Raw genomic sequence first — 14,122 nt, forward strand, 5'->3', positions numbered from 1 at the left:
AGACAATGCCTCCCTTCTCCCTTCCAAATGAGGGTGATTGCCTATAACGGTAAGGCTTACAACCGGATCAGTAGAGATCATCTGATGGGCACTAGGTTGCCCCTCAGGAGATGAGAATAACCGTCTTCCCTCACAACAGGTTGACCACTGGGGCCGCATAACTGCACACCTTTTCCTCCCTGTCTCAATTCTTGTGTCTAAAGCAGAAGAACGGAAGTGCTGTCTTCCCAGGCTGTTCAGTACACCTTTCTCTGTCCTCACCATTAATTGCTCTTTATTAAGTGAGGGGCGAGTGACCGGACCAGACATGTGGAGTCTGGGGAATTTGGGTCTGGATCCTGAAACCAGTTTCACAACCAACCATGAACCAGAGGGGCGCTTGGGCCCCTTTATGTTGAAAATCGCCTAGATCATGAATAATGCTTTTGTAAACAAGATCGCAGAGTTCAAGTCTCGACTCCATTATTAAATCGGTATTCTGAGAAATGGGGTGAACAGTTTCCAACATCTCAAGCCTAGGGGGAGGCGGGGACGGATCTGCGGATAGACTACACTGCAGGACCCGAGTCTCGGCAAAGGCCGCGCAGGCGCAGCTGCCACCAAAGCGCGGGAACTGGTCCCGTGGGCGTGACGCGATCTCGCGATGAGTGGGACATGCGTGCGTGTGCGTGCGCGGCCCTCGCGAGCTCGCGCACGCCGCTTCTCGCCCCTACGGGCCGCGCTGGTCTCTTCCTCCTGCGGCCAGGCCCGGCGGACGCGCCGTGACTGCGACCGGAGCTGGACACCGGCGTGGGCCTCGCCGCCGCCCTCCGCTTCCTGCCCTTCTGCTCTGAGCGGTTACCCCCCGAGCGGAGGCGGCCGTACCGGGGCTTCCCAGCCGATGGGCCGCCGCTGGACGCGCTGAGGGGCCGGGCGACGAGCGGCCGAGGTGGGCGCGCGCGGGGCCGCCGGGGCGGGCCGGGGCGGGGTGGCTGCGTCGGCGCCCGGTGGGGAGGCTGTGAGGCCGGGGCCCGGGCACGAGGAAGGGGTGGGGGGTGTGGGGGGGGGTGGCGCGGATCCCGCCTGCTGGCCGGGGACAGCGCGGTGCCCGGGGCCGGCCATCATGGAGGAGGACTCCTTTTCTTTTTTATATCTGCTGCTGGTTTCCTCGCCGGGGCTCGGGTCTGGGGGCCGACGGGCTCGGCGCGGGCGGGTCCGGGTCTCGGCGCGGGGCGGGAGCGTGCGCCTCCTCCCCGGCGTGAGCGCGCGCTGCTTCTGCAAACTTGCTGCTGCCCGTGGGGCGCCAGCGGCTTTTCCGCCGCACCGCAGGTAATGGAGCTTTGGGAAAGTCTTAGGTTATGAGGAAGCGGGGCGGGGGCTGGAGGCACAGCTGGGGCCGCCAGACAAAGGAAGCCGTTATTTTTGTTCCGTCTGCAGTCCGAACTTCGGTGGCCTGGGCTAGCTAGACTTGCAGAGAGATTCAGGTGGGTCGCCATCGGACACTTAATAATTGAGCATTGTGATATCGTGTAATACACAGTCGTTTCGGCCAGTGTCTTGATGGGACTCTGCGAACTGAGCGATGCTTGGCGCTTGAGTTTCTCAGAGGTTTTCCTTAGGTTCACGGGCTTCCTGAGAGAAGTTACTAAAAGTAGTTCTTTCTCTTGGCAGTGATGATAGTCAAGATAAGGGAAGAGCCGCGCCCCTGGTGGCTCACGCCTGTAATCCTGGCTAATCAGGAGGCCGAGATCTGAGGATCACGGCTCCCAGCCAGCTCTCAAAGCCAGCTGGGGCAGGAAAGTCCGTGAGACTCTTACCGACAATTAACTTCCAGAAAACCGGAAGTGGCGCTGTGGCTCATGTGGTAGAGCACCAGCCTTGAGCTTTAGAGCTCAGAGGTAGCGACAGAGTTCAAGCCCCACAACCAAAAAGAAAAACGAAGAGGAGAGAGGGCTGGGTGCTTGACTCAAGTGGTAGAGCGCCTGCCTAGCATTAGGAAACCAGTCCAAACTTCACTACTGCTAAACAGAAATTAACTAAAAGATGAGGAGAAACAAATTACTGCATAAAGAACAGCACACTGAAAAGACTTCAGAACTTCACGCGCACAATTAAAACAACTTACAGGGAGGGCAACTTTTAATATTTGCTTTAAAACTTAAAAATAGCACAGCTCCGGCGGCTCACACCTGTAATCCTGGCTATTCAGGAGGCTGAGATCTGAGGAGTACTGTTTGAAGCCAACCAGGGCAGTCAAGACGGTGAGACTCATCTCCAGTTAAGCACCAAAACCAGCTGGAAGGGGAGCTGTGGCTCCAGTGCTAGAGCTACTATCCTTGAGCACAAAAGCTCAGGGACAACACCTACACCCTAAGTTCAAGCCCCAGATACACAGACACACACCACACATTTAAAAATATATGGAAATTTTTAGTAAACTACTTTCAGCTTTTAGTGATTGTGGTACTGAGGGTTGAACTCTGTCTCCACCTTTCTAAACAGGTGCTCTACCACTTGTGCCATATACAACTCCCAGTCTTTTTCAGCTTTACTTTTGGGCTAGTTTGGTTTTTTGTTTGTTTTGATTTTTGCTTAGATGGCACCAACATCACCTATTAACTACATGTCTGGAGAGCCGAATTACAGAACTGCTGCACCATGTCCTTGTTTCCTGAGTTGGAGGGGTGGAGTTAAGTTTTGTCTAGGCTGGACTTAAACTGTAATCCTCATGTCTCTGGGTAGCTTGTACCATCGGGCCTGGCTACAGTTAGCCATTTTAAAGGATTATTATTTTTTTTGTGTGCAAGGTTTGAACTCAACACTTTTGAGTTCTTGGTGTGTGTGTGTGTGTGTGTGTGTGTGTGTGTGTGTGTGTGGCAGGCACATGCTATAAGGCTTGATGTACTAGGACCCTGTTGATACCAGGGTACGCTTCCTTCTTTGTCATTCAAGAATGGTGCTCTACCCCTTGAGCATCAGCTCCACTTCTGGTTTTTGGTGGTTAATTGGAGATAAGAGTATCATGGGCTTTTCTACCTTGGCTTGCTTTGAACCACAATCTTCAGATCTCAGCCTCCTCAATAATTAAAATTACAGGTAGCACTGTTACCTAACTTAAAAGATAATTTTGTGTGTATGTGTTGGTATTGGGGCTTGAATTCAGGTCCTATGCACTGTTCCTTAGCTTATTCGCTCAAGAATGAAGTTTAAACTATAGCTCCCTAGGGCCTGGGGATATAGCCTAGTGGCAAGAGTGCCTGCCTCGGATACACGAGGCCCTAGGTTTGATTCCCCAGCACCACACATACAGAAAACGGCCAGAAGCGGCGCTGTGGCTCAAGTGGCAGAGTGCTAGCCTTAAGCAAAAAGAAGCCAGGGACAGTGCTCAGGCCCTGAGTCCAAGGCCCAGGACTGGCCAAAAAAAAAAAAAAAAACCAAAAAACTATAGCTCCCCTTCCAGCTTTTTCCTGGTTAATTGGAGATAAGAAACTCAAACTTTCCTGCTCAGGCTGGCTTGAAATTGTGATTATTAGCTCTCAGCTTCCTAAGTTGTTATTGAGATGATTCCCTCAGGTTTGCCTGCCAGGCTAGCTTCAAACCTTGAGCCACTGGTGCCTGGCTACATTCTAACATCCTTAAGAAATTTGGCCTAAATACTTCCAGTGAGCTTTGTAGCTGAGTGTGGTGGCACATGCCTATAATTGCAGCTATTAGCAAGGCTGATGAGAGAAGTCAATCTGGGCTACGTAGAAAAAAATAAATAGCTGGCAACCCCTGGAGATGTAGAGGAAGCATTATAAAGCACAGTGTTAATGCTTATGTATTATGTAAATACTGAAAAATAAATAATGCATATAAATATAGGATAATAATGTACCTACGGGTCTAATAGTGCCTATTTCCTATTTTAGAACTGGAAAGCCAAATGTTGGTGGCTTTTGCTTATAATTGCAGCTACTCAGATGGCTGAGATATAAGGATCAAGGTTTGATGCTAGCCTGGTAGTCACACCTGAGAGACTCATCTCAATTAGTAAAAGCCAGAAGTGGAGATGTAGCTCACGCCTTAGAACACTAGACTTGAATGAAAAGCTAAGCTAGAGTGCAAGGCCCTGTACTGACTGGCACAAACACAACAAAAGGTTGAAAGTAGGAAAGGTTTATTAGTTTCCTTGTATTACCTGTTTACATAGTAATTGTCACAGAAAATTACCTGTTTCTTCTGTTAATCCATTACTGAATAAGCAGGATACTCTGCTTGTCATGGAGGGGAAATGTGAAGCCTGTAGAATGCCCACAGTCTGGGCTTGTTCTATATAAGTCTTGTCTGCCTGTTGGCCTACACAACTTTATTCTTGTCCATTTTGTGTCCTATTGCTTAGAATAGTGTCTTACATAGAGTTGGGCCTCAATAAATATGAACAGTGCCAAGAGTAAGTTAACCTAAAAATTCAGTGCAAACCCAAAGCATAAATTTCTGGAGGTTAAAGGAATTGGAAATGGGTGCCTTTGTTTTATTTACTTTTTGATATTGGGTCTTGCTCTGTAGCCCAGGCTGGCTTCCAACTCTTGGTCCTCCTTCCTTGAACTGCATGCTGAGGTTTCAGGCATGAGCCACACAACACTCAACTATGCCTTTTTATTTTCTTGTGCTGGTCCTAGGACTTGAACTCAGGACCTAGGCACTGACTCTGAGCTGTTGTGCCCAAGGTTGGTGCCACTTGAGCTGCAGCTCCATTTCTGGCTTTTGGTTTTTTTTTTTTTTTTTTGGTAGTTAATTGGAAATAAGAGTCTCATGGACTTGGACTGGCTTTGTACTGTGATCTTCAGTCCTGAGTAGTTAGAGCTACTCAGTTCTAACTGAGCCAGTGACATCCAGTTGACATTGGAATCTTGATGGGTATTGCATTGAGTTTATAGACAGTATGACCACTGTAGACAGTGCCATTTTCATGCTATTCTGCCAGTCCATGAACATGGGAGGTCCTTCCACTTCCTGGTGTCTTCAGTTTCTTTCCCTGGTATATGTGTATAGTACAGTGTTATCCCCGATACAGGTGTTCGGTATACTATACAAACGCCCACATGGTTATCCCTGGTATAGGTGTACAGTGCATTGTAAATTGTTAGTTCTGAATTCAGATTACCTGTAGTCATATTTGGCTTTGCCATTTCCTAGTTTCTGGCCCTGGCAAGTTTTTTAGGAATTTTTGTTGTTGTTTTGGTCCTGGGGCTTGAACTCTGCCTGGAAATTGTTCCTGAGGTTCTTTTGCTCAAAGTTAGCACTCTACCACTTGAGCCACAGTGCCATTTCTGGCTTTTTCTGAATAGTTTATTGTAGACAGGAATCTCACAGACTTTCCTGCCCAGGCTGGCTTCAAACCACAATCCTCAGATCTCAGCCTTCTGAGTAGCTAGGATTACAGGTGTGAGTCACCAGTGCCTGGCTGGTAAGTTGTTAAAAGTCAGTGTCTTTCTCTGAAACAAGTTTAGATTCTCCTATTAAATTAGAGCGGGCCTAGTTAGTTTCTGCTAGTGTAGAAATAAATCACATGTATCAAAGAGCTAATAGCATGGCATTCTTTTAGGTATGTATCAAGGCTGAAATTAGATAATATGTAAAGTGCCAAATGTATTGCTTGCAAATAGAAATGCTCAGAAACTAACTTTAGGCTACTGTTATGTTTGGAGCTTATTTTGTGTGTGTCTTTTTTTTGTCGAAATTAGGATCACAGTTAGTGAAGTGATTATTAATAACTTAGTTTTTCTTTTTTTGCCAGTCCTGGGGCTTGGACTCAGGGCCTGAGCACTGTCCCTGGCTTCTTTTTGCTTAAGGCTAGCACTCTGCCACTTGAGCCACAGCGCCACTTCTGGCCGTTTTCTGTATATGTGGTGCTGGGGAATTGAACCCAGGGCCTCATGTATACGAGGCAAGCACTCTTGCCACTAGGCCATATCCCCAGCCCCGCTGCTTTCTAAATTTATAAACTCATTTACAAGCAGCAAAAAGAACTACTGGACACCAGTGGTTCATGCCTGTAATCAGGTAGGGTAAGATCTCAGGATCACTGTTCAAAGAAGCTCAGGAGGGGAAGTCCATGAGATTCTTATCTTCAGTTAACTGCCAAGCAGATGGAAGTGAAGCTGTGGCTCAAATGCTAGAGTGCCAGACTTGAGTGAAAAAACTAAGGGACAGTATCCAGGACAGCACCAAACAAAAGGAACGGAAGGAAGAAAGGAAGGAAGGAAGGAAGGAAGGAAGGAAGGAAGGAAGGAAGGAAGGAAGGAAGGAAGGAATATTAATTAGTATGGTTGTTATCATGTTTTGTAGTATGTCATTAGTATTTAGGTGTTCACTCATTTTAGGTAATAGGAATCTTTGCCCATGTTGATATTACCTTCTATTTGGAAAGAGTATTTGAAGGGAGTCGGCATCTTTGGGCAAGAGATTGTGTTCTTTGCTTGGCACATTCTGGCTTTTGTAAAGTGTAACATAAACTCAGGGTTCTGTATAAATAATGCATTGCAGTAATGATGGAGTTTCTGTTTTGTGGAAACTGGTTAGAAGTGTATGTAAATGTGCGAGAAATACAGAAGGCAAATGGAGACAGTCTAAGAAATTGTATATAAGCGGGAAAAAAGAATCATGACAATGAGAGTTCTTGTTCTTATTGTTATCCTTTTGGAGTTTAATGATTTAAAAGGAAAAAAGTCTGCAAAATTAACATTCATTTTCTCCATGCCTGTCCTGTGCCTTGAGCTCCAGTCTAGGCACTATCCCTGAGCTTCTTTTGCTCAAGTGATAGCTCTATCACTTGAGCTATGACTCCACTTCTGGCTTTTTTGAGTATTTTATTTGGAGATGAGAGTCTCACAGAGTTTTCTGCCTGGGTTGGCTTCTAACTGTGATTCTCAGATCTTACCCTCCTGAGTAGCTAGGATTACAGGTGTGTGCCACCAGTGCCCGGCTACTTAAGCTATTTTCTAATCAGAGAAGATTATGGTCACTAAATTAGTTTTACATTTGAGTAATATTATGTTTTTCCCTACCCATAATTAAACTGAGAAAACAAGAGACCCTTGAATCTGCTGGTTTGTGGTGTTTTTTTTTTTTTTTTTTTTTTTTTGCCAGTCCTGGGGCTTGGACTCAGGGCCTGAGCCTGAGCACTGTCCCTGGCTTCTTTTTGCTCAAGGCTAGCACTCTGCCACTTGAGCCACAGCGCCACTTCTGGCCATTTTCTATATATGTGGTGCTGGGGAATTGAACCCAGGGCTTCATGCATATAAGGCAAGTACTCTTGCCACTAGGCCATATCCCCAGCCCTGGTGGTGGTGTTTTTTAGAAACATATTTTTAAAATTGTTATTATACAAGTGATGTACAGAGGGATTTGGTTTGTGTTTTTGTTTATAAACAATTTGGAGTCATACCTATTGGCCTAATTTTATGTAATCTGCCTAGTTGTTAGAAGACTTTCTTCCTGAAGAATGCTGTCATAAAAGTATATATTTGTGTATACTTATGCATATTTGTCTTTATTTTTGGTAGAAAATGATGCATCCTGTTGCCAGCAGTAATCCAGTATTCTGTGGGCCTGGCAAACCTTCCTGCCTCAGTGAAGATGCCATGAGAACGGCTGATCAGTTTGACATATATGCCTCCCAGCAGAGCAAATACAGCCACACAGTCAGCCACAAACCAATGGTTTGTCAGAGGCAAGACCCATTAAATGAAACACATTTGCAGACTACAAGTGGCAGAAGCATAGAGATAAAAGACGAACTAAAGAAAAAGAAAAATCTCAATCGATCTGGTAAGCGTGGCCGGCCTTCAGGAACCACCAAATCAGCAGGATACCGGACCAGCACAGGCAGACCCCTGGGAACGACCAAAGCAGCTGGATTTAAGACAAGTCCAGGCAGACCTTTGGGTACAACTAAGGCAGCAGGATACAAAGTCAGCCCAGGGAGACCTCCAGGTAGCATTAAAGCTCTATCTCGTCTTGCTGATCTAGGTTATGGCTGCGGCACTGCTGCTTTTCCTTACCCGATGATGCATGGTAGAGCAGTTCATGGGGTAGAGGAAACCAGCAGCGAGGTCAAACCGCCCAATGAGTGAATGAGGAGAGGAGGGCTTGGCTCAGGAGGAGAGGGTGAAGAATCCCAAAGCTTCTTGGTTTCATTTTGACATGCATAAATTCATGGCCTGGGCTTTCTTTACAGTTATGTTTCTCTATTTGATTTCCTCCCGCTGTTGCTCAGAAGCTGCCACTAGCTGACAAATGCACTCAGGGCATGAGCAGTGTGGCGTTGTATTTGTACATAGGTTCAACAAGACAACCCTTCATCATCTGCTCTTTCTTCAGAGTTAGGGTTGCATCTTAGGTTTCCTCACAGCTCTTGGGCCGATGCATTGTGTGCTAAACACCTGAAACCATTGCACCTACTAGTTTGAAGCAAGCCTACAGTATAGTAGACATAGTATCTTAAGGCTTTTTTAGCTGCTGGAGCAAAAGGGTATTGTAGTGATTTTGGATTTCTTGAGGTGATGGCTGTGTAACTCTAACATTTACTTTCTTGAGACAGGACATAGCTATTTGTATGGTTTGAAATTTAAAACTTTTGTGTGAGTGCGTGTGTGTATGTGTGTGTATTCTAAGTTTAAGCAGCTTCTAATTTATTGATGTACGTTGTATTAGTTGATTTAACCATTATTCCTAAAAGAACACTTCATATTTGCTTTTAGCAATGATAAGTTGTATTTTTTAATTGTCTAAGAGCATATATACCAAACACTACAAATAATTCATATTTACAAAAAACTATTTTATGAAAACAGCACACAACATTTTTTGGTGAAATGCAGTGCATTCTGAGAATAGCATATTTAGTAGGAAATGAGACATTCTTAAAGTCTTCACATAGCTATAGTCACTCTATTTTGCCTTTCCTATACACTTAGTTTTAAAGTTTTATATTTAAAAACATGTATTGATGTTTTTCATTTATTTGGAATGTTGTTTTATCTTTTCCTGAGAATTGACCTGTTGCATTAGCACTTAACTGTGTTTTCAGGTTTCTATCTACCAAAGGACACAAACTGAGTGGTAGACTATAAAACTAGTATAACAGAATGCAATTTCCTGACCATCAGAGCCCAGACACTCAGAAGTATAGGAATCCCATCTATGCATGAAATGTGTAAAAAAAAAAAAATACTGGTTAATGTGATTAAAGATCTTACTCTGGCTCCATTGAGACCACTTCCATCCGAAAGCAATTTATTTTCCCCAATAATGTTTGCTTTAGAAGCAAGAGAAGAAGCAGAATAAAGTATGGGGCATGCAGATAGAGTTAAGGACAGAGGGAAGTTTCTCTAATCTGTGTGTGTGTGTGCGCGCGTGCTAGTCCTGGGGCTTGAACTCAGGGCCTAGGTGCTGAGCTATTTTTTTTTTTTTCCCTCAAGGCTAGCACTCTATCGCTTGAGTTATAGCTCCACTTTCAGCTTTTTGGATGGTTAATAGGAGATAAAGAGTCTCATTGACTTTCCTGCCCTGGGTGGCATTAAACTGGGATCCTCAGATCTCAGTCTCCAGAGTAGCTAAGATTACAGGTGTGAGCCACTGGAGCCTGGCTCTTCCCTCCTTTTTAATGTAGTCCTTGTTAATACACATTTTGAGTTTGTTCTAAATTAAAATGATAAACTTCAGATTTGAAAAAATTCCACTGAACTTTAAAGTTAGAATATTTGTATTGGTTGTAATTTTAAATGCCATTGAGATTAAACTGTAGCTTTGCAGAATCCAAAAGCTTTAAAAAATAACTAAAAATATAAAAGGGCACATATTGTGTTGGATGGGCTTGCTCTTAGTTCATGCAGACTCTTGATTGAAAATGGATGTCATATTTCATACTTTCTTATCAGGAAAAAAGCAGCAAGCCTTCAGGTGTTCCAGCGATGCCTGACACAATGAGCTGGACTTTATGCTGCTCTTTACAGTAAGAGGGGTTGTATTGTATGTGGGGACTGTGTGCACTGGCATCTTAAAAGACAGTGACCTCAACACAACAGCTTTGCACAAACCATAGAGCAATGTGGGATGACTACATAACCGGTTGTAACATTCTGGCAGCTAAATTGCTACACAAGAATTTCTTCTTGCAGAAGCTTAGAATATAAAACTTGTAATAATTTTCTCAGAACAATATAACTTCTGGCACATACAAATGTTGCATTTTTACTCATGCATTTGTCTGTTCACTTTCCTTCTGTGTCTGTCCTTGAGCTATTTTTCAAGCTAATGTGCAGTACTTGGCTGCTTAGCAGTGGTCTTTCAAGCTAGTTCCTTAGACAGGTGTTTAATTCAATGTTCTATGGAGACTAATTTACACCACTGTCAGGAATTGGGTTGCACATTGTGTTTTACAGTAAGTCCATTTAACATTGCTCTTCCAGCCTATTTTCATTCCTGATTCTGTTAAACACACGCTCTATCCTTTCCTATGTTCATTCCACTCCCCAATCCTTCAGCACATCTACTCTGGTGCTGTGCTGTGTGTCAGAAGTTAACACAGGTGTACTGTTGTATGATGGATTTTGTATACTTGTTAATGAGATGACGAAATCAACTAAAGGAGGCGTGTTCATAATAGTGTTTATTATCAGAAGCTGTCCCAGGAAAAAGGAACGAATGGCTACAGTTGGGAATGGATAACATCGTTTAAAAATCTGGATTTACTGTTCATGTGAGCAGTTACTGAAATATTAGACCCCTACACTGCTGCGCATCTCCTGATTCCACTTCCTTGTTTCCTTGTGAACAGTTTACTGGTGCCATGCTGAAGAGAAAGACATCTAAGTGATTACATGAAGTCTTAAAGTATAAAATAGTTCTACTTCTACATAATCTAAAGACTACAATGTGCATCTTTTGTAACACTGTGTCTTGTCATGATAAACACTGAAATAGCATGTTAAACAGTTGCCTATACTTTACTATAATCAGTGGAGGAAAACTGGCCTTTTCCTCCCTCCATTCTTCCTTGAAAGGTAAATTGCTAATTTTATACTGTGTAATTCTGTTTTTCACAAAATAGGTTTCACTGTTATATATTAAAACTGTCGGTCAGAAATGATCTTCTACTCAAGTAAGTTTGCTTTTTTTTTCTTTTAAAAATACTTTGACATGCCTTATTTATTACTATTACTATAACCAATAAGGAGCTAATATGGATAAATTTCCACTTTTTGACAGATATAACCTTGAGTAATCTTTAATATGGGATGGTTTTGATACTATCTTTGGAGTTTTGAACTGGATACTAAAAAATTACTGGCACAGTGTATTGGCAAAAACAGTATCTGGTTTAATTTTTAATATTGGGGGCATTTTTTAAACCTGTGTTTCAATTAGACTGAAAATTCATGATTTTTATTTACTTTTTAAGAGAAATGTCTGTCAAAATAATATGTACTCATTCCAAGCTGATGTTGGTGTGAATTTGCATGTGTATTTCCATGAGGCAGTAGTTTTTTTGAGTTAAGGGAGACAAAAAGAAAACCACATATGAATCCATTTATTAGGTAAAGGGTGATTCACCCAGCGTAAGAATTATCACAGTGTGTGAGTTAAAAAGTAAACTTCTTTATATTGTAAGAAGCTTTAAGAGAGCAATTCAGGGGATATTGATGATAAATGCTACTCTGACAGTCACTATTTATATGCAGGGAGATTTTGCAGTCCCTTTATCATCAAATACAAGAATTCACAGCAGTTGTTCAAAACAATTTTTTTTCCTTGGACATAAGAAGTTTAGAAGCTATTATCTGTTTGTTTTCATTGTAACAAAGATTTTTGCTCTTCCACTCTGGGAGGTATGGCAATATTTCCTTTGCCTTTCCCTGTCCTTACCAAGTAGACATGTCAGTTCTCATGTACCATGTATACATTTTTGGAAATTTCAAATGCTTATAGTAAAACAAGTGTGTGATTTAATCAGACTACTTGGTTCTGTTTTCAGTTTCCTTTTTCCAGAGCTAATTATAAAGAAAATAATGACCAGTTAACTGCTAATAAGCACGTTGTCCTCTGCTGTAAAAAGTCTGAATAGATACTGTGTATGTTTTAATGTCCATGAACCTGAGCTACTCGTGTGCAATTATGTGTATGGGAATGGAGTAGTGTTCATGATTTGTATCTACATCATCATATGGATGTATATTTATTAATAAAGTCATTACTTTAAAACCAGTCATCTGTTTACTACACACACACACACACGTTTTTGCTGGTCCTGGGGCTTGAACTAAGGGCCTGGGCACCATCCCTGAGTCTCTCTCTGCTCAAGGCTAGCACTCTACCACTTGAGCCACAGAGCCACTTCCAGCTTTTTCTGGGTAGTTTATTGGATATAAGAGTCTCTCAAACTGTAACCCCTCTTTACTTCACTTTGACAATAAAGGAAAAAAAAAGTCTCTCATACTCTCTCCCTGGCTGGCATTGAACCGTGATCTCAGCCTCCTGAGTACCTAGGATTGTTGGTGTGAGCTAGCTAGCAGTGTCCGCTAGTTTACTTTATTTTTAACATATTTTTGGAGTAAGAAAATAGTTCATAGTAAACTTCTATGATTGTTGTGTATTTTTCCTGGAGTTTTAGCACCGTATACCCCCCCTCCCCTAAATAGTTAAGTATTTATAAGTTCAGATCCTTACAAATGTGTTTTATTTCCATTATTAAAGACACATATTGTAGGCTAATAGTCTACTAAAGCTGAATTTCAGCATGACCTCTCTGGCTTAACAATTCAAATACACTTGGCTCATACTTTATTGAGATAGTACTGGGGCTAGATCTCACAACTTCATGTTCTCAGTGGGCTCTCTCGTTCTGGTTTGTGTCTGTCACTTGAGCAAGGCCTCCAATGCAGTGTTTTTTTTAATGTTGAGAACTTCATGACAGAGAAATTTCAAGTTGTAAAAAAAGATGTATGGCCTACTGTCGTCCTTTGTCTCTTATTCCTTTTTTTTTTTTTTTCTTTTTTTGCCAGTACTGGGGCTTGAACTCCAGGGCCTTAGCACTGTCCCTGGCTTCTTTTTGCTCAAGGCCAGCACTCTGCCAGCTTGAGTGCTCCACAGCTCCACTTCTGGCCTTTTCTATATATGTGGTGCTGAAGAATCGAACCTAGGGCTTCATGTATACAAGGCAAACACTCTACCACTAGGCCATATTCCTAACCCCCTTCCTTGGTTTTTAAAATATTTAAATTGGGCTGGGGATATGGCCTAGTGGCAAGAGCGCTTGCTTCATATACATGAGGCCCTGGGTTCGATTCCCCAGCACCACATAAACAGAAAATGGCCAGAAGGGGCGCTGTGGCTCAAGTGGCAGAGTGCTAGCCTTGAGCAAAAAGAAGCCAGGGACAGTGCTCAGGCCCTGAGTCCAAGCCCCAGGACTGGCCAAAAAAATAAAAAAATAAAATAAAATATTTAAATTGTTTAGGGACTCTTTTTTTTTTTTCGGTCAGTTCTGGGGCTTAAACTCAGGGCCTGAGCACTGCTGTCCCTGACTTCTTTTTGCTCAAGGCTAGCACTCTATTACATGAGCCATAGCGCCACTTGCGGCTTTTTCTATATATGTGGTACTGAGAAATCGAACCCATGGCTTCATGCATATGAAGCGAGCACTGGGCCATATTCCCAGCCTGGGACTCTCTTTTTTATATTTACTTTTCCTTCCTCATTTTGTGCCCAGTACTAGGGCTGGAACTCAGAGCTATGGGCTCCCTTGCTTGGCATTTTTGTTCAAGGCTGGTGCTCTGCCATTTGAGCCCGAGCTCTGTTTGTAGCTTTTTGGTGGTTCATTGCAGGGAGAGTCTTTGACTTTGTTACCCTGGCTTTGAACCATGATCTTCAGATCTCAGCTCCTGAGTTGTTACAATTACAAAGCCTGAGCTACCAGTGCCTGGCTTTGTCTTCCATTTCTTATAACAGCATCTCTTTTTCTCTTTAGTTTCTCTTCTCATTTTGAGGACCAAACTGCTCTTACCCTAGTATGAGGAGGAATCCTATAGTAATGTGTTCACTGCTGTTTCCTCACATCCTTCTCATGCCATTTATTCTCTTAAATGATATCCATGGGGTTTTT

General features: G+C 43.0%; 1 protein-coding gene across 3 annotated transcripts; it reads left to right on the forward strand.

Annotated features, from left to right (window-relative positions):
• Positions 1–741: 741 nt before the first annotated feature.
• C25H5orf24 (chromosome 25 C5orf24 homolog) lies at positions 742–11,617 on the forward strand. 3 transcript variants are annotated; one of them, XM_048334402.1, is made up of 3 exons: positions 742–928; positions 7,527–7,956; positions 9,903–11,617. In XM_048334402.1, the coding sequence occupies exons 2-3, from the start codon at positions 7,530–7,532 to the stop codon at positions 9,941–9,943; spliced, it is 468 nt and encodes a 155-aa protein (XP_048190359.1). In that variant the 5' UTR covers positions 742–928; positions 7,527–7,529; the 3' UTR covers positions 9,944–11,617. The 3 variants fall into 3 exon arrangements, with proteins under 3 accessions (XP_048190359.1, XP_048190357.1, XP_048190358.1); XM_048334400.1 differs by lacking the exon at positions 9,903–11,617 and having other exon boundaries at positions 744–928; positions 7,527–9,235; XM_048334401.1 differs by lacking the exons at positions 742–928; positions 9,903–11,617 and adding an exon at positions 2,390–2,745 and having other exon boundaries at positions 7,527–9,235.
• The last annotated feature ends 2,505 nt before the right edge of the window (positions 11,618–14,122 follow it).

This window comes from Perognathus longimembris, chromosome 25, assembly GCF_023159225.1.
Source record: "Perognathus longimembris pacificus isolate PPM17 chromosome 25, ASM2315922v1, whole genome shotgun sequence".
Taxonomy (NCBI): Eukaryota; Metazoa; Chordata; class Mammalia; order Rodentia; family Heteromyidae; genus Perognathus; species Perognathus longimembris.